The sequence below is a fragment of the Sorex araneus genome, chromosome 4 (genome assembly GCF_027595985.1).
Source record: "Sorex araneus isolate mSorAra2 chromosome 4, mSorAra2.pri, whole genome shotgun sequence".
NCBI lineage: Eukaryota > Metazoa > Chordata > Mammalia > Eulipotyphla > Soricidae > Sorex > Sorex araneus.
The window spans coordinates 203,332,534-203,358,683 of record NC_073305.1 but is presented as its reverse complement, the minus strand read 5'-3'; the positions used below and the strand labels follow the sequence as shown (position 1 = coordinate 203,358,683).

The 26,150-nt window shown below is 41.6% G+C and overlaps 1 protein-coding gene across 2 annotated transcripts in view; it reads left to right on the top strand.

The window, feature by feature from the left end:
• The window catches only part of LOC101550358 (S-adenosyl-L-methionine-dependent tRNA 4-demethylwyosine synthase TYW1), a 206,453-nt gene that overhangs the window by 97,744 nt on the left and 82,559 nt on the right, over positions 1-26,150 (top strand). For both annotated transcript variants that reach the window (XM_055135604.1, XM_055135603.1), the window contains one exon: positions 16,556-16,691. In XM_055135604.1, the coding sequence (XP_054991579.1) occupies positions 16,556-16,691 (136 nt within the window). The remainder of the gene's footprint in view (positions 1-16,555; positions 16,692-26,150) is intronic.

The following is a 26,150-nucleotide window of genomic DNA, read 5'->3' as shown; positions in this document are numbered from 1 at the left end:
TCATTAAGAATCTTCCAAGAAAATTGCCATCTTAGGTTATTGATGAAAACACGTCCATGCGGTTCATCTGGACCAGAGAGTCAGAGGCTGGCGGCTGGAAGGCGAGTTGGGAAGAGACTGTGGTGGACTGCAAATGCTTTTCTTTAGAAAGATCTTGCTTTCTTCAGGGTATTTACTAGCATGGGAGTAAAGAGCAGGAAGCTGGACCAGAGATTAAGGGAAACAAGGTGCCAGAATGAGGACTTTTAAAAAAATACATTATTGAGGCATAATGATTAAGATTAATGGAGTGATAGCACAGCGGGTAGGGCTGTGTATGTATGTATGTATGTATATATATATATATATATATATATATATATATATATATATATATATATATATACCAAATGGTCAACATTCTCTGAGAAGGAATGCAAGGTGGGATCTCTGGCTCCATAAGTCATAACCCCTGGCACCTGGTATGATAAGAGGGGTGAGAGTGTCTGTGTTCTGAAGCCAAGCTGGGTGAGGGATCTGTGAGAAAGGGAAGACTGCTTCTTTGTTATACTAGAATTGAAATTGAGGCCAAGAGAGCAGGGGGAAGAAATGTTAACCCTTTCCAGGTCATCAGACTCTCGAGTCAGTGCCTCACCCATTGTCCTGGGGTCCAGGGTCCTGCCCATTTGCAGGTCAGTCTCCGAGGACTCGTCCTATAACCCGGCTAGGCACCAACAATAGCCAAGATCTATAAAACACTCAGAAAGCTCAACAAATAATCCAATAGTCCAAATCTACAATTGGGGTGAGGAGATGAACAGACTCTTTCTCAAAGAAGATATGTGAATGGCCAGCAGGCTTATGACAAGGTGCTCATTGTCACTCATGGTCAGGGAGATACAACCAAAACAACAGTGAGATGCTTTCTCACCTCTGTGAGAATAGCACATACCAAAAGGTCTGGAAACAGCCATTGTTTATGGGGTTGTAGTGAGAAGGGAAATGTTATTTAAGGGGCTGGAGTAATAGAACAGCGGGTAGAGGGCTTGCCTTATACGCTGCTGACCCAGCTTTGATCCCCGGTATCCCATATCATTTCCGGAGCCTCCAGGAGTGATTCCTGAGTACAGAGCCAGGAATAACCACTGAGCACCACCGGGTGTGGCACCAAAACCAAAAAGAAAAAAAAAAGTAATTTAAAAGTTTTGTGAGTTTTATTAGAATCACCATTCCTTTTGATTAGATTGTTGTTGGTTTAAAATCTTTTCATATGGCTCTTGAAGGGGAAGTTGAGATAGAGTGGTATTTGGGTACATGCGTGCATACACGCACGTGCGCGCGCGTGGGCACACACACACACACACACACACACACACACACACACACACATGAAGACGAAGTCTATTCCAAATCTTTTTTGTTTATTGTTTGTTTTGAGGTCACACCAAAAAGATCCTCAAGGGTTACTCCTGGCTCTGCACTTGGGAATCACTCCTGGTGGTACCATCTGGGACCCCGGGGATCGAACTCAGTTGCTTGTGTGCAAGCTGCTGTACCGTCACTCCAGATCCTGTCCCAAACTTAAGGCATTAAGAATTGAATCAGGGTTGGACCATATTACAGTGGTTGGGGCCAGTGTCTAGAACGTGCTCAGCCGAGTTTGATTCTCAGAACATGACCAGGTCACACTGTGGAGGTCCCTGAGCACCGCTTGAGTAACTTGGCTACTCCCTGGCACTGCATACTACACAGGTCCTTGCATTGACTTGCTGACCTGAGATTTGCCAGTGAGGTCTCCAGGCCACCTGATCACTGCTTGGACTGACTTTGCTGGGAGTGGCGTGTAGGTAATTCTCTGCAAAATAATAACCAGAAAGGATGATTGATTGCTTGTATGAACATGGTATTTTTTTGTGGTTGCCATTACAGAGTGAGGAAAATTATAAGGACTTAAATAATGTGAAAGGATCTAGTCAAATGCCTGGACATAGTGAAAATTTAGTTGCTTAATGTCTCTTCCCCAATTTTGATGGTGAGCCTTTTCTTGCCCCCAGGAAGATAAAGATATGATGAGATGTTAGCACTATTTTTGACCACCATTGATTAAAAAAATGAGAAATCATGGCTTGTGGTTCCAAATAAGTCATTCTCAGTAGGTTAAGCCAATTTTTCAAGTTTGTGTTCTGGCAAATTGGGAAACAAAAAGGAAGAAGTGAAGTGGCAGGGGTGGGTGGACAGAAAGTTAACAAATTCCTTCAATCTGGAACAGAAATTGTTTAAATATTTCGGGGGCTGAAGCGATAGCACAGCGGGTAGGGTGTTTGCCTTGTACACAGCCGACCCGGGTTCGATTCCCAGCATCTCAGATGGTCACCTGAGCACTGCCAGGGGTGATTCCTGAATGCAGAGCCAGGAGTAACCCCTGTGCATTGCTGGGTGTGACCCAAAAAGCAAACAAACAAACAAAAAGGTTGGACTTGTGGATTTTAATTCAAATATTCGAGCCTTCTTTTTTTCCTGCTTATTTATTTATTTATTTATTTATTTATTTATTTATTTATTTATTTACTTTTATTGAATCACCATGTGGAAAGTTACAAAGCTTTCAGGTTTAAGTCTCAGTTACACAATGCTTAAACACTCATCCCTTCACCAGTGCACATATTCCACCACCAAGAACCACAGTAAACCTCCCCCCACCCCCCCTTCTTTAAGCTTCAGGCATTGCAAGTCCAATGCTGGTGGGAATCACACTCAGTTTTAGTTGCATCCTTTCCTGGGCAAAGGAGAAAAAATCTCTGCAAAGTAACCTTTGAACCACAGAGAATTGGCATATCTTGATTATCCACTGAAATATATTTATAGATATAAAGATAAAACAAAGCTCAAACCCAAATCTGAGAACAGATTGTTACTAGGCCATGAGAAGAACTATTAATAATTGAGATTCTCACAGGAGATGGGTTGAAGGATAAGTCTATGTCAAGCCTTTCTCTGAAGGTGATTGGTTCTGTTTTTTTTTTTTTTCCTTTTTGGGTCACACCCAGCAATGCACAGGGGTTACTCCTGGCTCTGCACTCAGGAATTACTCCTGGCGGTGCTCAGGAAACCCTATGGGATGCTGGGGATTGAACCTGGGTCAGCCGCGTGCAAGGCAAATGCCCTACCCGCTGTGCTATCGCTCCAGCCCCGAATGGTTCTGTCTTGAGAATACTGTGTGTGCTGTGTGGTGGGTCTGCTCTGTCTTGGTTGTTGTGAAACCTCACCACTCCTGTGGCATCCGGACTAACTTCATATCAGAGCTGATATGAAGAGACCCCAACTGTCCCAGCCAGCATAGTGGCTCTCCCAAATGACCACACTCATGAGCAAGACAGACCTCCTGTGGCTGGCCAAGACCCTCTATCCAACCCACAGAATGATGAGCAAAACCTATGACTGTAAGTTTGAGTAACTCAGTTCTGAAGTGGTTATAGCAAGAAATAACTGGTAACTATCGTATGTTAACAATATAGCTATCAAAAATACCATAATAAAAACATTAATCATTGGTGAAACTAGTTTTTCCTCAGTAGAAATAGTTTTTATTATCCAATCCCCACCAACTTTATTATTTATACAAAGGGACTTATATATTCTCTCTGTGTTGCTGACATACAAAATTCCTTTTTTAAGAGAAATATAACAGCAGTGTTACATGCTTTGGAGCTGCAGTTGAGACACATTCTCTTCGAAAGAAGTGAAGCATCCTAAACTTAGATCACAGGAAGGTCTCAAAACTGGAGCTTTTAGAATGACAGTTGATAAGAAATAGGTTTTATTTTTCCTGTATTGTGTTGGAAAAATCTTTCTGTCTTTTGGACCAACATTTTAAAAATCCAGAGATTTTGCATAAAATCTGAATTTTTGACTTTAGAATAATAAAGACAGTCTGGCATGAATTGTCAAGAGCCAAGTATAAAGTGCCGAGTTTAAGAATCCAGAGCACTTGAATTTTGACTGTTTTGTACTCATGACACCTCCAACACCAGGTGTGTGGGGGTTTTTCACACCAAGCAATCCCCCGATTCTCTGCAGACATCAGTGGGTGTCCTACAGTTCTCTTCAATTCTGACACTTTATTACCTGAAGTTATTTAGGCCACACAGGCTATGATAGTAATCCCTTAACTGACTGCCTTGCCACCTTCAGATGCGAGCCACGTATTCCAGATTGCCACCTATACTTCTGACTTCTTGCTATAGATTGGGCTCCCTATTTTAGTCTCCATGGGGTTGATGATTGCTGGAACAGCTTACAGAGTTCAGGAAAAATCGTTTTCTTATTTCTGATTTGGTGCATACTGAGCAATATGAGGAGCAATACAAGGACAGACTGTTCAGGAGCAGGAAAATTCTGCTAACTCAGCACTTTATACTTGGCTCTTGGCAACACGAGATGCCTAAGGGTAGGTGTGGGGGAAGGGGCTTCCTTCTCCATTCCCTCTCAGCCCCTCCAAGTGTTCACCAGCCGGGAGCTCCCGTGAAACCTGTCCTTTAGAGTTTATTGTTTGTTTGGTTCTATTTTTGGATCTCTTTTATTAAGATATAGTGACATATGTTATTGCTTTTAGGAGTACATCCAAATTATTTCATATTTGTATGTATTTAAAATGATCACAATTAGTTTCATTAAATTCAACACAATTACAAAGTTTTTTTTGTGTGTGTGATGACAACTTTTTGTTTGTTTTTGTTTGGGTGCTGCACCCCGTGTTTCTCAGGGGTTACCCCTGGCTCTGCACTCAGGAGTTATTCCCGGCAGTTCCTCGAGATCATTTGGGAAGCTGGGGATTGAACACGGGGGTTGTGCAGGTGCAAGGCACGCTCCTTACCTGCTAGATGATTTCTCAAGCCCCAAATGACAACTTTTAAGCTCTTGGCAACTTTCAAATATATAAACAGCATTCTCTTTTCTTTCTCCTATTGTTTAGTTTTTAATGGAGACTTAATCACTGTGGCAGGATTAATAACAACTCAATAAATTATTAAACATGGGCAGTTCACTCCGTCTTGAATCTTTCTTCTCCTTCTGGAAAGGTGTGAAGTGGAGATCATATGTTCCAACTTCCAATGATATGATTGTTGTTCTGGTAGCCTTTATTATTCTTATAAGGGAGCCCTTATCAGGGGCTACCTCACTGCTATAAATTCTAGTATTGTTGAAATGGAATTATTATGAATATCAAGGCACTGTAGTCTCTTAGAAAGTCAGGAGTAGAGCCCTCCATAGGAACCAGTACTGGGCTGGAGAAACTTGAACCCTAAGTCATCAATTGGTGGAGGTTTAGTGGGAGCAAGTCTGAAAGTTCACTCCAGGGGACCCAGTGGAATATCCTTTACTGCTAAGAAGCATGCCGCCGAGCCATGGCAAGACAGAGGAAAGTTAGATGCTTATTAGGAAATGAAAATTACATTTGAAAAGGTTATACATTGTATGAGATTCCCAACTCTATGATAATCTGGGAACTGTGGAGACAGAATTAGATCAGGGTTATGGGGAAGGCAAAGGGGAGATCTGCAGAGGCAGAATACAGGGGATTTTTAGAACACTGGAAAATTCTCTAAGATCTGATAATAGTCAATTTACTTTTGTCAGAACCCAGAGTGTGTAACACCAAGAATGAGTCCTAATGTAAATAAGGATTTTGGGTGATAATGATCTATTGTACCACTTGGATGGAGAGGAATGTTAATAGGGAGATTCTGAGTGTATACGGACAGGAAACATGTACTTTTGTTACATGGAAACATGTAACTCTCTTTTGCCGTGTGACCAAGAGTGCTATCAAAACTAAAGTTTACTAAAATGAAAAGTTAAAAGACATGCCTCCGGACCCCACCCCGGCTGAATCACAGCCATGCTTATGGCTGATCTCCACGGGTTCAAACGAGACTCATCCATGAGTGAATCTGCTGAAAAACTCAGGTATGCGGCTTTTGTGACCAAAATAAATCTCCAGGCTCACACGGAGTTGGGAATGGACTTCCTCCCATCTCCCTGTGCTTCTGGGAGCCTGGCAGTCACGCCTCTGACGCCGTATAAGCACATTAATGGCCATGATCCAGAAGCTCACAAATAGACCTCGGAAGAGAGCAACTAGCTGCAGACATACCTCCAGACCCCAAAGTCACCATCCAGTTGAAACCTTAACTCCTGCTGTATCAACCTATTTAAAATTTTAGAATTCCTGGAGTGATATCTCAGACACTGCACTACTGATATACCAGGAGTAGCACACCACATTGGATGGGGTGTAAAGCAGAAGGCAGCTGATCTTGATTTAAAATGTGTGTGTGTGTGTGTGTAAGCACACAAGGCAACCTATAATAGCATGTTAGTAAATCTCTTATATGAGGGCTTAATGGGTCCAAGCTGAGTTGCAGCAGTCTTCACACACTTTCTTCTAAGGAAACTTTGATTGTTTTTAGTGGATTATTCATAACAGCCAATACAAATAAGTTATTTAGGGCCCGCTATTGGGGTAGCTTGAGTGGTGGTGAGGAAAATTCGAAATATTGGTGGTGGGAAGGTGTGATGGTGGAATTGGTGTTGGAATATTGAATGTAATAAATTATTGTGAACAACTTTATAAAAATAAAATTAAAAATATATAATGAAAAATTAAGAATTAACCTTCTGTATGACTCAGCAATTCTGAGTTTTGACATTTTTGCCATACCCCATAGACTTCATCTCTAATCTTCCTTTTATTTTGATTTTCTTATTTGCTTATTGAATATTATTTTAAGATCTATATTAAAATTTTACACCTTTTATTTTTGGGTAAAGATTGTTAATTCAAAACATTCATCCAATAGCAGGCATATCATTATTATTAATTAAATTTTCAGGGATCTGTTTTCCATTTTTTTAGGGGGTCATGCCCTGAAGTGCTCAGGGTTTACTCATAGGTTTGTGCTCAGGGATCACGCCTGGTGATATTGGGGGACCATATGCAATGCTAGGGATTGAATCCAGGGTCAACCTCCTGAAGGACGAGCACCTTTTTTTGCTGGACTATCCCTCAAGCCCTGAGCCATCTCTAACTACAACAGAATTGACTTGATTCACATTTAAGTTTTGTGATTTCCCCCTTTCCCGCCCACTTTGTCTCTGTATTTGCTTCATCGAAACTGTGAGCTTCCTTCTCTCATTCTCCATCTCCCTTCCTCACTCCCCCTTACGCTCTCCCCCCCAACTTGCTCTCTTTCACCTGTGTTATCTGTTTTGTTTACTTTGTATTTTATTTGCTTTAGATTTTGCTAAGATATTCACTATTGTTAGAGAATTGTTATAAATTGAATAGCTCTTGACATGTTAAATGTCTAGTAAGTGAAGAAATGCATGATTTTAATGGAAAAGAGACTTTGTTTAAAGCAGTCCCAGGAAACAGCTACATGAAGTGAGAAATGATTATAAATACCATCTGATGCTTTCAATAGAAGTTTTCCTTCTAGACTGTTTTGCTTGTTGGGAGTGTGTCATGTTTCAAATAGGAGCCTTTTCTTTGGATTGCACAATGGTGCCTTTTTCAAAAATATGAATGTCGAGATAGACTGAAAAGGAAAGTAGGGGGCTGGAGAAATAGTATAGCAGATATGGCATTTGCCTTGCATGTGGCCGACCCAGGTTTGATCTCTCAAATGGTCCCCTGAGTACCACCAGGAGTAATTACTGAGCACAGAGCCAGGCATAACCCCTGAATATTGCTGTGTGTGCCCCCCCCAAACAAAATAAAACAAACACAAAAAGAGGCATAAATGAGTTGAAGAGCTTGGGCTCAGAGCTCAGAGCTGTTAGGCGTGAGTCTTGGCTGGATCTCCTGCTCCCGTTTGACCCTGGGAAGATGGCTTCTCAGTGCCCCTGTCCTCGCCTGTTAGAATAACTATCATGTGAATGACTAACTTGTAATGGCACTGTGGATATCTATTACATGAGACACAGACGTTCTTCTTCGACAGACTTCTGTTCGAAATATACAAACTGGTCAAAATGCACTGAGACAAGCACCATTAACTTGAAATAAGGTTTAGGCTTCTGACTAGTACAATACTAAATTTGCCAGGAACATAGAATAACAGCTCAAAATTGGTAAACAGTAATATAATCTTCAAGTTGACAGAACTTGTGAGATGAAATAGTGGTTTTTTTTCCACTCACTTCTCTCACAATGATAAGGTGAGCAAATCAAAATCAGTAGCAAACTGGAAGATTTGAACAAGTAGAAGAACTTGAACTTACATTACAAAAGGAGAGCCTTGAAACCCAAAACTTTCATGTATAAATTTTTCTCAAGTGCACTCAGAACTTCCTTGTAGAACAGTTTCCAGGTGAAGATATATTTATATCTATATATCTTGTATATATATACATCATGTATATAGCATTAAAGAAGCTTTCAAAAAAGCAATGCAATCATACGCAGCATGATCTGTGAATACAGTGGAGTAAATCTGTAAATCAAAAGAGAAAACTGAATATTCCAGTAGGCTTGTAATTTAAGCAACACACTGAGTTGCTTATGTGCCAAATATGAGATCACATTGGAAGGATCTCATTGAAGAGACTGTGAGGAATAATGATTGGGAATACAGCTAGTGTGTTACATACCAGCAGTAATATCAGAGAACGTCAAAGATCTGCTCTTTTACAAAAACTGATGCAAGTGCTGGCAAGGAATCAACTTTTTCTTTACCAGAGATTCAACAGTCTGCGAAGCATTTATTCTAGAAAAGTAATTGTGTGTCAGAACAGTAAGCTTTGTGACGTGTTAACATATCTCCTTTGACTTCAGCTTCCTCAAACTCCATACTAGCCTTAACAACCAATGGCCCACAATCTTTCTCCTCAAAAAAAACAGGATCCTTTTTCCCACTTCTCCACACCTGCAGCCCCAGAATGACTGAGGAAGAGGAGGAAACTGCTTTGGACACCAGCAGCCCGCCAGCAACCTGCAGTATGTGACTTGAGCGTTTCCGCCAGGTCCCCCGTGCGGGGGCCCGGCGTTTCTCTTTTTTTAAATCTCTCTCTCTCTCCTTCAACTTCTCCTGAGCACAGCACAGACTCCACCCCACTTCCCTGAGCACAAAATGGAGAGACGCACCCAAATGCGCGGCGCGGCTGGCGGGAGATCGAGGGCGGGGAAGTACCGGTCTCTGCCCACATCGGACACTTAAAGAGAGTGCAGCCACGTGGGCTTCCCCACTTCGCCGCGCCTGCAGCCCCAGTATGACGGAGGAGGACAAGGGAGCTTTCCCATTTCCGCCCGTGCGGGGAGCCCGGTATTTCTCTAGGTTTTCCCATCTTATGAGCACCATAAAAGGGTAAAAGATTGTAGTGATAGAATTTCAGACAGAATTTTCCCTGGACTTTAGACAGAAACCCAAAACCGCGTGGCCGCTGCCGCGGCCGCGCGACCTAATGTCATCTTAGTATCTGCAATACGTAATGGTTCCTTCTTAATGGGTCGGACTTTTGTGGGAGATCCTAACAAGAATAGTAAGTATTTTGTTGAAATATTGAAGGCAATGAAAGTGGTAGCCATCTCTCTAGACTGAACTAAGCTATATCCCCAAGCCGGCTGAGAAGAAATATCCTTCTTTCTCAGGAAGAAACGTGGCGTGGTGTCAAACGTAGTGTGATGTCCATTAAGCAAACAGACCTGCTGGCGTGGGAATGGGATATAAGGGGAAAAATTATGTACATGGACCAGCGGGACGCTGGTGGTATCTTGAGCCGGAGCCTATATCAGCGCAAGACCTTTGGTTCCAGAAACTGCTTGCAGACACTCTACTAGACTATCAACTAAGCCAGAGCCCCACGCCGGCTGATGACGGGAAATAACCATCCTCTTCGGTTTTTTTTTCCCTTTGTCAGACAGCGTGGCGATTACTAAACAGGCGTGAACTCGGTGGCTCGGGGCAAGGGGGAAAAAGAAAAGTTATGTAACAAACAGCGGGACTTAATATCTATATTCTTAGCAATGGAGAACTATCAGATGCCTCCTTGGCAATAGGACTGTCTTTTTCTGTTTGGGGGGAAACCCCAGCAACGGTAGTGAGTTGTGTGTTGAAACATGGAATGTAATCGAGATAAGCGTAAATGAAGTGAAACTTATCACGTACAAGGGTGGGGACTGGGGAGGTGGGAGGGGACGGCAGATATACTGGGGGGGGGGTGGTGATGGAAGATGGGCACTGGTGAAGGGAAGGGTGTTTGAGTATTGTATAACTGACATAATCCTGAGAACTTTGTAACCCTCCACTTGGTGATTCAATAAAAAAATTAAAAAAAAAAAAACAGGATCCTGGCAGCAGAGTTAAAATTCCTTCAGAGTCACTTTTCTAGAGTATTTTTAGTATATTGTTGGTTTAGAACCCTTTGTAACTGGAATCCCAGACTCATAGGGATATTTTTTTTTTTTTTTTTTTTTTGCTTTTTGGGTCACATCTGACAATGCACAGGGGTTACTCCTGGCTCTGCACTCAGGAATCACCACTGGTGGTGCTCAGAGGACCATATGGGATGCTGGGAATCGAACCCGGGTTGGCCACGTGCAAGGCAAACGCCCTACTCGCTGTGCTATCACTCCAGCCCCCATAGGGATATATTTAAAGTGATTCAGAGTTGGGCAATGGTTAGGGTGCTCGACCCTCATGTGACCAGCCTGGGTTTGATCCCCAGCATCCCATATGGTCCCCAGAGCCCTCTGGGAATGATTCCTGAGTGCAGAGCTAGGAGCAAGCCCCGAGCACTGCCAGGTGTGGCTCTCCTCTCTCCTGCGCCTCGTCCCCTAATCCCCCACTGCCAAAGTGATTCAGTTTATTCACTGAAAAAGACTTGTTCGTTTGTTTGTTTTGGATCCACACCTGTAGGTGCTAAGGGCTTACTCCTGCTTCGGTGCTCAGGGGTTCCTGTGCATTGTGGGAGATTGAGGATTGAGCCCAATTGGCTACTTGCAAAGGCAAGCACCTTATCTCTGGTCCCTGAAGAAAACTTTCTTTTTATTATTCTCGATCATTCTTGAAAATTGTTAACCTTATAGCTCTCTGAGACAATGCTAATAGCTGGGTCAGTCAATAGGCTAATTTCCCAGGTCTGCTTTAGGAATCTGATTGGGAGGTTCTGGAGTGCAGCCAGCCATAGAATTTATTTCTTATGCTATGATGCCACTGATGCAGGTCTCACACTTTGGGTGTCTTTCTCCTCAAAAAAGCCTTTTTCTAGGACAGAAGCTTTTTAAGTAATGCCCCAAGTAATGCCCAGAAGGGTGATTCTCAGAAGATAGTCTGCAAACAGACTTTATGAGAAGCAGTTATATATTAACATCCTTCATGAGAAAGAGTTGCTTGTTAACATGCATGTACATGCATATGTGCATAAAACATATATTTTTGAGCCAGGGATCAAACTCAGAGGGTCTTGCATAGAAGTCATGTGGTCTGTTGCTGAACTCAGGACTGAAAATGTCTTTCTTGGAACTTCACTCCAGACCCTGTGAATGTTAATATGTAGGCTTGGAGGTTAGGAGTTAGCATTTTATGCACTCTTTCCAGGGAATTCTTAGTACTTTCTGAAGTTTGAGAACCATTCAGATTGTGATGTGAATTATAATTAGCTTAGGAGGAAATTGGAGACATACTGTTCTATACTTATAAGAGCAAGTAACTAGAAGTTACTTGAAGCTGTGGGTTCCAGCCATAAATCTTGACATGAATTAACTGTATGGCCTTAGGTGGTAAACCACTTAACCTTCTTTGGTATAATTTTTTTTTTCAATCTACAAAATGAAATGATTTAACTGAAGGTCATTTTTTGCTTTATGACTGGTATGGTATCTGGGACTAGTAATAGATATGGTGAGAGAGAAACATTCCCAGAGTGTTTAGGAAAACAAATGCTTTCAGTTGGGCACGTCAGAGTAGGATGGGTTTTGTTTTTATTCTAAGTAGTGCTAACTTCTCGCCCCTCCATTTCTGAAGGTAGGATGTTAGGTTATGATTCTTTCTGCTTTTGAGAATCATTACTAATAAGCTGTGTGTGTGTGTGTGTGTGTGTGTGTGTGTGTGTGTGTGTGTGTGTGTGTGTGTGTGTGTGTACTGATTGAGTCCCACAGCTCAGTGATGCTGGGTGCTTTATGTAACTAGCCAGCACAATCTAATTACTCCTAATTCCTATTGGAGTAAATTATGGGGAGTATAGTAGTTCAAGGTTGTTGACCAAAATGATGCTTCTTAGAATATGAATATTAGAATGGAACTTAAATTCATATGTTCTACATCACACCCAGTAAGATGATTATTATGTAGACACAAAAGAAAACCGAAGTAAGTGATGATAAAGTTTGGAGAAATAAGAACCCTTGTACACAATTGGTGGAAATGTAAGAGGGGTCAGCCTCCCTGGAAAATTGTATGTGACTTGTTAAAAAATTTTAAATAGAGCAAAGGTGTGTGTTTTTCAAATTAATGTTTTTGTATTTTGTATTTGTGAGATAATACCGTGTTTGAAAGACACATACAACCTATATCCATTGCAGTACTTAATACAAAATTCAGGGTATTGAAACAGCCCAAATGTCCAAAAATATATGATTGGATAAAGAAGTTGTAGTTGGGAGTTGGACTAACAGTACAGCAGGTAGGGCATTTGCCTTACACATGACTGACAGTCTCTGGCACCCCATGTGGTGCCCTCAGCGCTGTCAGGAGTGATTCTTAAGTGAAGAGCCAAATAGTAAGACCTGAGCATTGTTCATTGCTCACCACCTTCCCCCACAAAAGCAATGGTCTATAAACTCAATGGAATACTATATACCTGTAAAAAAGGAAATTTTACAGTTGACTGCAAACATGGATGGAACTTAAGTAAGTCAAAGGGAGAAGGACAGACATTAAATAGTCTCCCTTATCTCTGGGGTACAGGAAAACAAAGCGGGAAAGACAGCATCAGGCTAAAAAGAGAGACAAGATTATCTCCGGGGTTGCATGCAGTCAACCTCAGTCAGTCTTCAGCTCATCTGCTGGCCTTGTTGCAGAGAATTATAAAGAGCTCAACCAGTCACAACACTCAGTTCTGGCTGAGACCTCCGGGGTGTCTTAGGAGGGGTTTGCCCAGGTTTCTGCTCTACCAAAGCCTGGGCAGCTGCATTTTCTACCCAACAGCTGCTACCATGTCTCCGGCCAGATTGTCCAGTTAAATATTCTGGGTTTTCTGCAAAACAAAAAAAACTACCTTTGCAGCTGTATGACATCTCCAGCTTCTACAACACTAACATCCCAGTAGCACCAGATTGCATGGGAATGTAACAAAGAAGCCAACTAATCTCCACCAACAAAAGCGTTAACATAGAAGGCATAACCTGAGGCAACAACTTGGTAACCCCCCAGTAAAGAACTTAATGTCCCCATGGTGAGATAGAAGAGTTTTTACAAATTTTCTCTTCCTGAACTATCTTTTGATTATTCCATTAGCCATTTAGTGTTAAAAAGCAATATAAAATAAATAATTGAGGGCCTGCTACTGGGGCAGACTTGAGAGGTGGTTGGAAAAATGGAGACAGTGGTTGAAAGAGAATGACAGTGGTGCTGGGATTGGTGTTGGAATATTGAATGCCTGTCACAAATCATCATGAAGAACTTTGTAAACCTCGGTGTTTAAGTAAAGTGGGGTGGGGGTGGGGAATGGGGGAAGAAAAGAACTATATTTTTGCTTTCTGGGTCATACTCAGTGATGATACTCAGGGGTTACTCCTGGCTCTGCACTCAGGAATTACTCCTGGCAGTGCTCGGGGGACCATGTGGGATGCCGGGGATTGAACCTGGGTTGGCTGCGTGCAAGGCAAACACCCTACTTGCTGTACTATCGAGCCAGCCCCGGAAAAAGAACTTCCTACAGGTTTAAAAATTTTTTAAAAAGCAGTCAAATCCATAAAGTCAAACTACAAGCATAATGTTGCTTTCCAGAGATTCAGGTTGGGAGGGTAGGCGGTTAATGGGTACTGGATGTCAGTTTTGCAAAGCAAATGGAACTCTGGATGGTTGGTTGGTTGTTATGACTACAAAATGGTAGGAATGTCTATAACACAACCGGACTGCACACTTAAACTTGTGTGGCATGGGGCCAGGGAGATTGTATAGTGGGCACTTGCCTTGCATGTTGCCAACCCAAGTTCGGTCCCTGGCACCCCATATTGTCCCTTGAGCACCTATAGGAGTGATTGATTCTTAAACGCAGAGCTAGGAATAAGCCCTGAACATCACTGTGTATGGCCAAACCAAACCAAAACAAAAAGGTAGGATCATTGTAAAATTTTGATCATTGTATTTGACCAAAATTTTGGTGGTAGGTGGGCAGGGGTTCTTTGGACCATACCCAGAGGTTGGTCAGGCCTTAGTACTGGTTCTGTGCTCAGGAATTACTCCTAGCGGTCCTCAGGGGATCCTGAAAGGTGGGGGGGATTAGATTCAGGTGAGTCATCTTCAGGGCAAGTCTGAGATATGAGGGGCCATCTGTGTAGGCTGGAGATGGTTAACTGATTGTACTGGGAGTCGGCCTGTGCCAGAGATGAGAGGCTAGTACCAGGTAAGACTTTTGAAGATATTTCCCTAACATCCTTTTACTTCATTTAGCCCTTTAAGAATGGGCTTAATTCTTAGTGTTTTTTTTTTTCTTTTGTTTTCTGGCTCAAATTCCTATGGGCTCTCAGGAAATTTATAGGGAGCAATGTATTTAGTATTGACTTAAATTCCTTATTGGTACTTTGGTGGCCCCCAGGGTTTCCATTTTTGCAAATGATGGAAGGAGGCTTGTAAAATAACTGTGACCTTTGGAGTTGTAGTTCATAATCTTAAGTAGTTATGGAGATACAATGTAAAGGTCGGCGAGTTTCCATTTTGCATCAGGCAGGATTCTGTAAGTCTGCATGTGTCAGAGGATGTCTACCGAGTTGCAGTGTCACACGATGATAGGCGGCAGTGGGCAGTCACACAATCTTTATTATTTTTATTTTCTGGAAATGTAAATAAAAGTTATAAATAAGGCTTATAAAAAAGTAGATAAAATGTGAAGTTCAGTGAAGGTAGCATAGCCTATTATTTAGAGAGCTCCTAGTAAAAGGGGTGATGAGATAGAATACTATCATTATAGTCTGCTTTTTTTTTCATTTTATTTTTCAGTACTTGATGTTCTTTGCATTGTATTCATGTATTACTGAACTTCTAAAGATTCCTTTGGAGAGATTGGAGAGAATTGAGAGTCTGCCATTATTTTGATTGCTTCTGTCCTTGATATGGTCATAGTATCTGCTTTTAATAATTTTTGGTTTATGATTTTTGCATGTCACTCATAAGCAAAATCATTACGTTTATTTGGTCTGCGTGCTCCTAAAAGTTCTGACCTGTACAGTGGGCTTACCCACGTGCATGCAGCTTACTTGGTTCCCGGAGCACTGCCAGAAGTGATTCAGGAGCACAAGAGCCAGGAGTAAGCCTAAAGCACAGCCGGGTGTGCCTTCACCCACCCCACAAAAACGTTCTGACAAACCAAGTCAACATAATCGACTGAAAGTAGCTTTAAGTAGCTGCCTATATGAATGGATATATAAAAAAAAAAAGCTTTACACTCAAAGATTGATAAGAGTTATGTTATCAGGAAAAAGCAGATCTATCAGTAAGAAAACACATATATGTTGTATATCACTTTTTTATATGCATAGATTTTGAAATAAGTGTATTTTTTCTTTTAGATTGCTCTCTTTTGTATGTGCTAACTTCTTGTTCTTTCTCAGAACTATGTGAAAACCTTAAGTTTTTCTTTAGGGATTGCTTAAAGACCCCTGAGCAGGTCATATCTTGCCCACATGAAGCTTAACCTTAATGAAACCAATTGGTACTCTTGGTCTGAGTTCTCCCTTTAGTTGTTTTGGTGTGTGTGTGTGTGTGTGGGTTACTTCTGGAGGTGCTGAGGGTACTGTATGGGGTGTTGAGGATTGAACCTGGGTCAGGCACATGCAGAGCAAGTGCCCTACCCACGCAAGCCCCACTTGTTGTTTTGGACTAATGGTGCCAGTCCTGAAAATAGATCTCGTTTTGTGTACTTTTCACTAACACCTCATGTTTGAAGATGGGCAAGTTTAAGTAATGAATGTTTTCAATTTATTATGGGTAATGTTGTTTAAAATACAATCATTCTTGGGGCTGGAGTGATAGCACAGCGGGTAGGGTGTTTGCCTTGCACACGGCCGACACGGGTTCGATTCCTAGCCTCCCATACGGTCCCCTGAGCACCACCAGGGGTAATTCAGTAATTCTTGAGTGCAAAGCCAGGAGTAACCCCTGTGCATCACTGGGTGTGACCCAAAAAGCAAAAAAAAAAAAAAACCAAAAAAAACAATCATTCTGTCATATTACTAAGAGCATTGCTTCAGTCCTCTGGGTCCAGTGAAATAGTTACTATCTGTAACAGTAAGTTTTACATAATGGAAGTCTGGCATATGCATGATGTATTTGTTTTGTTGCTTTGTTTTGTTCTCAAGGAACCTCAAACCAGTTACTCAGCTCTATGTTAGTGTGGACGCTAGCACCAAAGAAAGCCTGAAAAAAATTGACCGTCCACTCTTCAAGGATTTCTGGCAAAGATTCCTTGATAGTTTGAAAGCCCTGGCAACAAAGGTAAGACTTATGATATTTTTAAATAGAAACAGAAGAAAAAGCAAAAGTACAGTAGTCCTCCCTCATCTGTGGCTTCATTTTCTTCTGTGTCAGCTACAGTCTGAAAATACACATTAAGTGTGGTAGTTTGAGCACTGTTGATTGATGTCTAGTGAGCCGGAGAAGGTAGTTTGAGTAGCGAGAGCTCTCTCCCTGGCTGGCTCGTCAAAATGTTGTCTGTGCGATTAGTGCCAGGAGTTCAGGTCTGGCAAAGTCTGTACTGTTTCCTGCCTGGTGTGGACACTTAATGTCCTGGCCGCTTGCTGTGGTCAGGCTCCCTGAGTTCCACTTGATCTGTGCAGTATGGCAGCTGATGACCAAAATCCCTGTCGCTACATGTTCAGCTGGCAGGGTCCTGCTCAAGCTGAATGGAGGTTCTGATGCTCTTTGCAGAAAAGAAATCGGTCCCTGACTCCACCATTGTCTAAGTCCTTTCTCTTTTGCTGCAGAAAAGATAGTGAAGTAAATCAGTTTTCATGAGGTACTGGTTCTAAGGAAAATGCAGATTTATCCAGTGAGAGAGAGGGGAAAGAGAGGAGAAAGCCTGGAAATTAAAGGAGATTTTGCACACTAAAGAAAAGCATCTGCACCCCCAGAGATGAAGACAAACTATCCATGCCTATAGATGTATACATATTTTTTGGTGGTGGGGTTGTTTTTTGTAGTGCCAGCAATTGAACCTAGGGTCCCATACATGCAAGGCAACACAGGCCACATTTCTGTCACGTGGGTTTTTATGTTGGCTTTTTCCCAAGCTCCCTTAGTTTGGGTTAAGGGTCTTTGCTAGGGGGCTCTCAGAAAGGATTAGCAGCTCTAGTGGACTCTCCTGCACACACAGTCTGCCTTCATTCGAAGTAGGCAGCATCGGAACTCCTCTTCAGAGTATATCTTATCTCTCCAAATATTTTTGAGTTTATGTTGTTCTGTCTCCAGACATTTGTTGGTTTTATTTCTCCCCAAAATGTACTTCTAAGGGGTTCCCCAGTGATGACTGTGTCTCTCTTGAGAGAGGTCCTAGTTACATAACTTTCAGTAAAGTATATTATTAAAATCATTCTCTTTTATTATTAACCTTAATGTCTCATCACATCTAAATTATAAATCAAACTTTGTCATAGGTATATGTTTTTTTGAAAAATCAGTGTATGTATGGTTTAGTTCTATCCGTAAGTTCATGGATTTCCTGTGGGTGTTAGAACATACCCTCTACAAGAGGGTTGCTCTTTCTTTTTCTTTTTAAAATTATAATATATTTAATTTAATTTATTTTCCCCCTTTTATTGATTCACATGAGATACATTTTTTTTGGGGGGGGTCACACCCGGCTATGCATAGGGGTTACTCCTGGCCCATGCACTCAGGAATTACCCCTAGCAGTGCTCAGGGGACCATATGGGATGCTGGGATTCGAACCTGGGTTGGCTGCATGCAAGGCAAACGCCCTACTCATTGTGCTATTGCTCCAGCCCCCACGTGAGATACATTTGTTAAGTTTCATGTTTGAGTTTCAGTCATACACTAATCAGACACCCATCCCTTCACCAATGCACATTTTCCGCCACCAAAGTTCCCAGTATTCCTCCCACCCCTGAATTCCAACCCTTCCCCTGCCTGTGTGGCAGACAGTTTCCCCCATACTCTCTCTCTCTCTACTCTGGTTACATTTGATATTTCTGCACCAGTCTCACCACCACTCAAACCTGCCGCAAAGGCAATGCTAGACTAATGTGTTTTGTGCTTGTTATGGATAGAATATAATGTCGCATGGCTGCAAGAATGGCCGTGTGCTCCAGGAATTCTAAAAGTTTAATAATTAGGGTCTGGAGAGATCTCTGCAGTGATCTGCTCGGTTCCAAGATTCGTGTGTGTGTCTCTTAAGTTATATTTTAGAAAGCTAAGTAAAATAAAGTATTTTAGACTTCCACTTATGTTATGTAATAAAAATTGAGTTTTTCGTAGCTGTATGGTTCTCTGCTTTTTGTGTAGTATTTGCCCTTCGTGACTTTAGAAATGTAGTCCTAAAGTTAACTGCTCAAACATGCCAAGTATTGGTATACACAATATATACTAGTACACAATATATACTAATAGTATGTTAAAATAGTACATATTTCTATATAAAGTTGATCTTGAATTAGAAAATCCATATTTACTCCCTGAGTAAGGAACTCAGGTCTCAGATATCCAATCTCATGTCCATTCCTGCATGTGAGCTCTTCTGAAGTATTCTTTGACGGCTTATTCTCTTTCCTCTTCTTTTAAATTTAAGTTAGCTTTGTGATTTGCCTTTTCCACGAATGTCACATTTTGTTGGTGTTTCTACTTGCTTCTTTTCTTGGGGCTATTTCCCCTTTTTTGTTCTCTTTGCGCCTCCCCTCTATTTCATGTTCTATCCAAATTGGACTGATAAAGAGAATCACTTGTGGAGCTTTAAACATTTGGAATCTCCCGTTCCAACTGGGATTTGAGAATCTATTTTAAACATTTCAGGTGACTTTTGATATACAGCCATTGATGGGAATTTTTTTGTCCCAAAAAGCTGCTCCATATTTTCTTTGCTAGTATCAGTTTTAATATTTTAATAATCCTGATTCATCTGTCCTGAGTGGATGGTTCTGATCCCACTGTGGAACTATATCCCCTAGAACACTTTCCTTCCTTGCTAAGGTTGCCATTTCTGTAGATATGTCCAGCACTTTTTTTGAGTCTGTGATACCTCAGTGTCTCGAATACTCTTTTTTTTTTTCTTTTTGGGTCACACCTGGCGATGCACAGGGGTTTCTCCTGGCTCTGCATTCAGGAGTTACTCCTGGCGGTGCTCAGGGGACCATATGGGATGTTGGGAATCGAACCTGGGTTGGCGGCATGCAAGGCAAACGCTCTACCCATTGTGCCATCATTCCAGTCCCTCGAATGCTCTTTGACTTACAGAAACTTCTGTGCAATCCTCAAGACTCACTCTATATTACCTATGTTATGAAGCCTACAATTTGCTTGCTCTTTTTCCCTTCCTAAGTTGTCTATCTTTTCTTTTATTTATTTTTTATTAGTGAATCACCATGAGTTACAGTTACAAACTTGTGAACTTTCATGTTTGCATTTTGTTTATATCCCTCCACCAATGCCCAGTCACCTTCACCAATGTTCCCAGTATCCCTCCCCCCACAACCCTCCCACCCCATTGCCCCACCCCACCCCACTCCACCCTACCTCTGTGGCAGGACATTCCCTTTTGTTCTCTCTTTCCTTTTGGGTGTTGTGGTTTGCAAAAGAGGCACTGCGTGGCCATCGTGTTTGGACTATATTCTATTTTCAGCGCGCATCTCCCATCCCGTGCGGGTCTATCTTTTAAAGCACTATTCTGTCTTAGCCTAGCTTCTCTCTCCCCAACTGGATTCCTTACTCTAGCCTTCATTCTGCACTGTGTCTCACACAGCACATGCTATAATATTGCTAAATGTTTGTTTAAAAGAATGAAGGGAAACATTCCATTCTCTTTGCTGGTAAGGTCCACAGTTTCTTGACCTTACAGCTGATTAAATCTATCCCCCCTAGTTTATGCATGAGGCAGTTAAACCAGTGCCTTTTCTAAGAAAGAAAAAATTGGTATATCCTTTACTTTTAAAAAAATATTTATAAATCAGGTAGGCTATTTGCTTCTTGGGGTCCCAAAATCTCTGTCTTTAGGTGAAGTCTTCAGCTCTGTCTGCTTCGCTTATTGCCAATTCAGGAGGTGCATAATGTAGAGATTGGAATGGATTGAGATGGGAGCAACAGCAGGAGTTGGCAGTACCAGAAACATCCGAGATTGTTATCTAGGCTGTGCTGTTGAATCAGAGGGTAGGAGATAACTCTGCACTAGCGGAATGGCTTCAAAGCTTCCCTTTTTCCACTAAAGGAATTCTTATCTTGAACTCACAGCCTTTGAGCATCCCGTTGAATTATAATTACTCTGGATTGATTCATTGATAGTAATGTACCAAGTAAAAAGACTGTAATATTTTCAAACCGATGAACTTCTTATATATAAACTCATTGTGTCCATTTACTTCTGGTTGAAGTAGTTTTCGTGGTCTGTGTAGACTGTGTACCTACAGGTTAGGGCAATTGCTTTTTAAGTATTTTAGTGTTTAGCAATTAGAATTCAGTATTTAGCAATTAGAATTCAGTTTTCACAATGTATTGTTTATGTATGCTATTTTTTTTTCTTTTTGGGTCACACCCGGCAATGCACAGGGGTCATTCCTGGCTCATGCACTCAGAAATTACCCCTGACGGTGCTTAGGGGACCATATGGGATGCTGGGATTTGAACCCGGGTCGGCCGCGTGCAAGGCAAACGCCCTACCCGCTATGCTATCACTACAGCCCCGTATGTATGCTATTTAAGAAAAATGATCCATGGCAGGAAGCTGTTCTTAAAAGGTTTTCCATGGGGCTGGAGCCATAGCACACTGGGTAGGGCATTTGCCTTGCACACGGCTGACCCGGGTTTGATTCCTTTGTCCGTCTTGGAGAGCCCGGCAAGCTACCGAGAGTATCCTGCCTGCCCAGCAGAGCCTGGCAAGCTCCCTGTGGCATATTTGATATGCCAAAAACAGTAACAAGTCTCACAATGGTGCCCACTCGAGTGAATTGATGAATGGGAGGACAGTGCTACAGACAGTGCTTATATCATTTGAGTTTTTAAATTAAACATTTCTAAGTAAAATACCATATTCTAATTGGGATATCTATATTACTATCTTCTTTTGTTTGTTTGGGTTTTAGTATACCTGAGCAAGAACAGGCATTTGAAGCAAAAGGATTTCTTGTGTTTTATAATCAAAGTAAATAAGAAAGTTTCCCAATATTTTCAGCCTATTTATGAGCTAGTACAACTCAAAGTAGAAGCCAGCATTTTTTTTATAACTCTTAGTAATATAATGTTTACATTTCCACATCAATACAATATAATGTTTACATTTACATGTTCATTTTTCAACTACAAGAAGAGAAATATGGTACTTGAGTATGTTGACTAAAAAGCAATTCCATCTAGATAATAGCAAAAAAAGAAGTCATAGCTTCAATTTCTGTCTGTCATAACTATTTATCAAGCATTTCTACTTGATTTTAAGAGAAAAAAAAACTTTTTTTTTTTTTTTCTGTGTAAAATGCCTGCCTTTGGTAATAGACTCAGAGGTATGACCAGTATATGTTTCTGCTGGTACATTATCATACCAAGTTGATGATCTCAAGAAATTGAAGTAATTGATCCCTTTCTGGGTTTAAGCAGTAGCATTAATATACTTGAGACCTCATATTTGTAAAGGTAAACATAAACGTTGCATTGCATATTCTTGGGTAGAAAAAAATGGACTTTTGCTCTCTTTCTACAAATATGGATAGCATGTGCTGACCTTTCATTATTTTAGTTATATTATATTTCATTGTTAAGAAGAGTTATAGAGATAAGTATGTATGATATTTAAATAAACCAATGTATCTATGTTGTCTGTAATTTGTAGATTAGAAGATACTTAGTAATTGACTTATGCCTAATTATAGATATTTTACATGCTGCTGTTAAAAATTGGGTGAAGAAAGAAACATTAAGAAGGAAATTGGGGGAATAAAGAAAGATAAATATTAAGAAGGAAAAGCTTGCTCTTTCAGGCCCCTGTTCTCTCTTGAACATGTGCTTCTATATTTCTCTCTGAGGCTTTTCCACTCCAGGATACCCATGTTCTCTCTTGAACATGTTTTTCATCCATTTCCCTCACATCTTTCTGAGTAAATTTCTCTCAGTAGAAACTGTCTTGCGAGGCCAGAACGATGAGCTGTCCTGTGTTTGATCTCCGTCACACAGAGTGTCTCCATGGTCTGCGGGGTGCCACAAGGCGTGATCCTTGATCACAGAGCCTGGAGTTAGCCCTGTGCACTGCTGGGTCTGCCCGCCCCCACCAAAAAGAAAAAAATAAAAAATAAGGGAGGGCCCATAGCCAGTAGTGCTTCACTGAAAAAATTCACAAACAAACCCCCAAAACATTGCACCGAAGATTTCGATGCTTAGGAGACCTTTTGGTGCTTTAATCCCAATATCATCTCTCCATTCCCTAGTGGATTTGAAGTTATTATTATTATCGTCGTCGTCATCATCATCATCATCATCATCATCATCATCATCATCATTAGGCATCTTAGGCATACTTAGGCATCGAACTTTACAAAGTTGTTCATAATACAGTTGTCACGGGCATTCAGTGTCCCGGCACCAATCCCACCACCTGGGTGACCTTCCCTCCACCATTGTCCTTAGTTTCTTACCCATCCCCAAGCATGCCCTCTTTGCAGGTACAAAATAATTTATTTTATATTATGTGTCACAACTAAGTGGCTAATGAAATTATCAAAAAATACTCAAGTGAAAGAAAATTTGTGAAAATTCTTTTATCATCATGGGGTCATTAAGCCCTCGTCTGAAGGTTTACTAAGCTGTTTGTTGCTAAGCCTTCTGTGTTACTGTTTTCATTTATTGAGCTCTGGTGGTGTCTGTGCTACTTCCCCATCTAATAGCGTCTGCTCCCACCGGGATGTCAGTATTGTCGGATGTGGAGGGGCGCCGTGTACCCTTGCACTCCAGGAACCCCGGAGTCTGTTGAACTGGGCAAGTGAGTTTACATGGTGATGGCTGTGGTACGTGGGTGTGGCTTCTGTGGCTTCTGGAAGTATAGGAATATTGGGGAGAGGCTGCTCCCCACTTGGGGAAAACTCTGAAAAAACCAGTTAACCTAGAATTGTTGCTGACTTGGGAAGATGCGGAGATTAGTGGTAAAGTAGTGGAGTTGGGCCATGGTTATGGGGGTAGCTGTGAAGTGTGGATGCAGCTGCCTAGGCTTCTCCGGAGGCTGCTCCGAGTTTTCAGCCTAAAGACTGGTGTACCCATGAATTTGACAGCTTGGCTTGCATCTCTTCCAAGATTAGTCATGAATCTGTAAAGTTGGGCCAGTGAGTTTTCACAATGATGGCTTGGTCATTGTTGTATAGCCATTATTATTATTATCCTGTTTCCCAAATGTTTTTTATCCCTCCAGACTGGAATTGTGTATGCATTAAAAAATCACCACCCATTTTCTGTCTCTGTAGCTTGATTTTTATGTGTTTGATAATCTGTACTATTTTTTCATCTTTAGCCTTTTTTTTTTTCTTTGCAGGGTTGGGGTGAGGGGTGGCAGAGCGTCTTCTGAGCAATGCTCAGGAGTTCCAGGAGTCCCCAGCTGACTGTTCTAGGCCAACGAGGCTTAGTTCAACACAGGACCCAAAGATACTGTATTGCTCCCAGCCCTTGGATGCTGGGGTCACAGAGTCTTTGTGGGCAGTGCTCAGAGACTCCAGGGCCACACTTGGCAGTGCTTTCGAACCTTTAGGCTACACCCAGAAGTATTCAGAGGACCTTATGGTGCCAGGAATTGAACTCAGTCAGGAGCATCTGCGTGTGCTGTCTCCCAGTCCGTTGTCACCTTTGTAAATTTTGCTGACCTGTTAGCTATGCCTTGTATGTGTTTTTGGTTTTAGTTTGCATTTCTTGAATTAATGGCATGAACATCTTTACAGGTTTTGAGCCATTCCTTTAATAGATTTTCCATACATTGCCCGTTTTCCTATTAGTTGTTTGAATTCAGTTTTTTGATACTTAGGTTTGATTTCTTTCCTATCCAATGGTCTGTCCGTAACCTTGATGGGGTTTATTTCCTCACTTCTTTCAGGAGTTTGTTCAAGTGTGATACATGAGAGTTAGCCTGGCCATCCGCTGTTAGGTAACAGGTCACTTTGGCTGTATTCCTATGCCTCTTCCCTGGTTGTTGAGTACCTTTTACCACCTGACTTGTGCATTTATGTGTGTGTGTCTTTCCCAACTTTGGTGTCAACTCATGATAGCCGGGATGTTATCTTGTTTGCTGCGGTACCCCTAATACTTAAAATAGTATTTTGACCATAGCATTCATTTAATAAACATTTATAGCAAGAGGGTGAGAATGCATGTCTGCATGTCTGCTGGTATTCAGGCTCCTGGGAATGATCACCTCCACCTTGGGCTACTGAGAATAAACAAATGCTAAAAGGTAATAAAGATACCATTTATCTAAACAACTTGGGGAGTCTCAGCAGGATGAATTTATTTAGCTTGTCAGAAAAGATTTCTTCAAGCCCAAGGAACTGGAATTGACAGATACAGGTTGCTCATATTAGCATAGCAAACCTCTTCTCTCCCGCATCGCCTGAATTCTCCACCACCACCTCTGGACGGAAACGCAGACCTTTGGAAGATGGAGAGCACATGTGCACAGATTGCTTTGCTTTGAGATGTGAGTTGTGTTTTTGTATATTCCCAAAGTTGTTTAATATTACTGCCAATTAATTGTAGAATTGTTGTTTCAGGACTACCACTGAGTTTTTTTTTTTTGGCTTATGTTAAAAACATTTTTTTAAAAGCCTTCATGGTTTGTGCTTATGTCAGTCCTGAGTTTCTCTGTATAGTATGTACTACCTCTCAGGGTTGCTGTTCCTGCCAAGATCACTGTGCTAAACCCACCCTGTTTGATCTTCTAGGACCCACCGGTAGCTAGACTGTCTTTCTGTTGATCAGGTCACTGCACCAGTAAGGATGTGATGAGATTAGATAGCTTCAGAATCTCGAAGGCAGACCCTTAATCCCATGGAGAGCATTGTTACTGTAGATCATGACACTTAATAGCAGTAGCTACTTTTAAAATTTTTTGGGGGGGGCACACTCAATGGTGCCCTGGGCTTATTCCTGGCTTTTCATTCAGGGATCACCCTTATGGTGCTCAAGGGCCTAATGCAGTGTGTGTGTGTGTGTGTGTGTGTGTGTGTGTGTGTGTGTGTTTGTGTGTGTGTGTGTGGTGCGGGGTGAGGTGCGGGGGGGGGGGGGGCTGGCTTTGGAGGGTGGGGATCGAATCTGGGCTAGCTTGCCCTCTGTACTATCTCTCTTGCCCACTAGTTCACACTTAATAGCTAACATTTATTAAATGGTCTCTAAATTCTAGGCCTGATAATCTTTATCTTCATTGTTTTCCTTTATCTTCACACTTTCATATGAGTTAGATGTTGTTATTACCCTTTTATATAAATGAGGAGGCATGTTTACAGAGTTGTTGACTTGGTGTGTTTTTCTATTTTTTTTTTTTTGCTTTTTAGGTCACACCCATCAATGCACAGGGGTTACTCCTGGCTCTGCACTCAGGAATTACCCCTGGCGCTGCTCAGGGGACCACATGGGATGCTGGGAATCGAACCTGGGTTGGCCATGTGCAAGGCAAATGCCCTACCTGCTGTGCTATGGCTCCAGCCCCTGTTTTTCTATTTTTTAACATTTGTTCTTCTACATCATCATGTGGAGACCCTTATATCTGAGAAC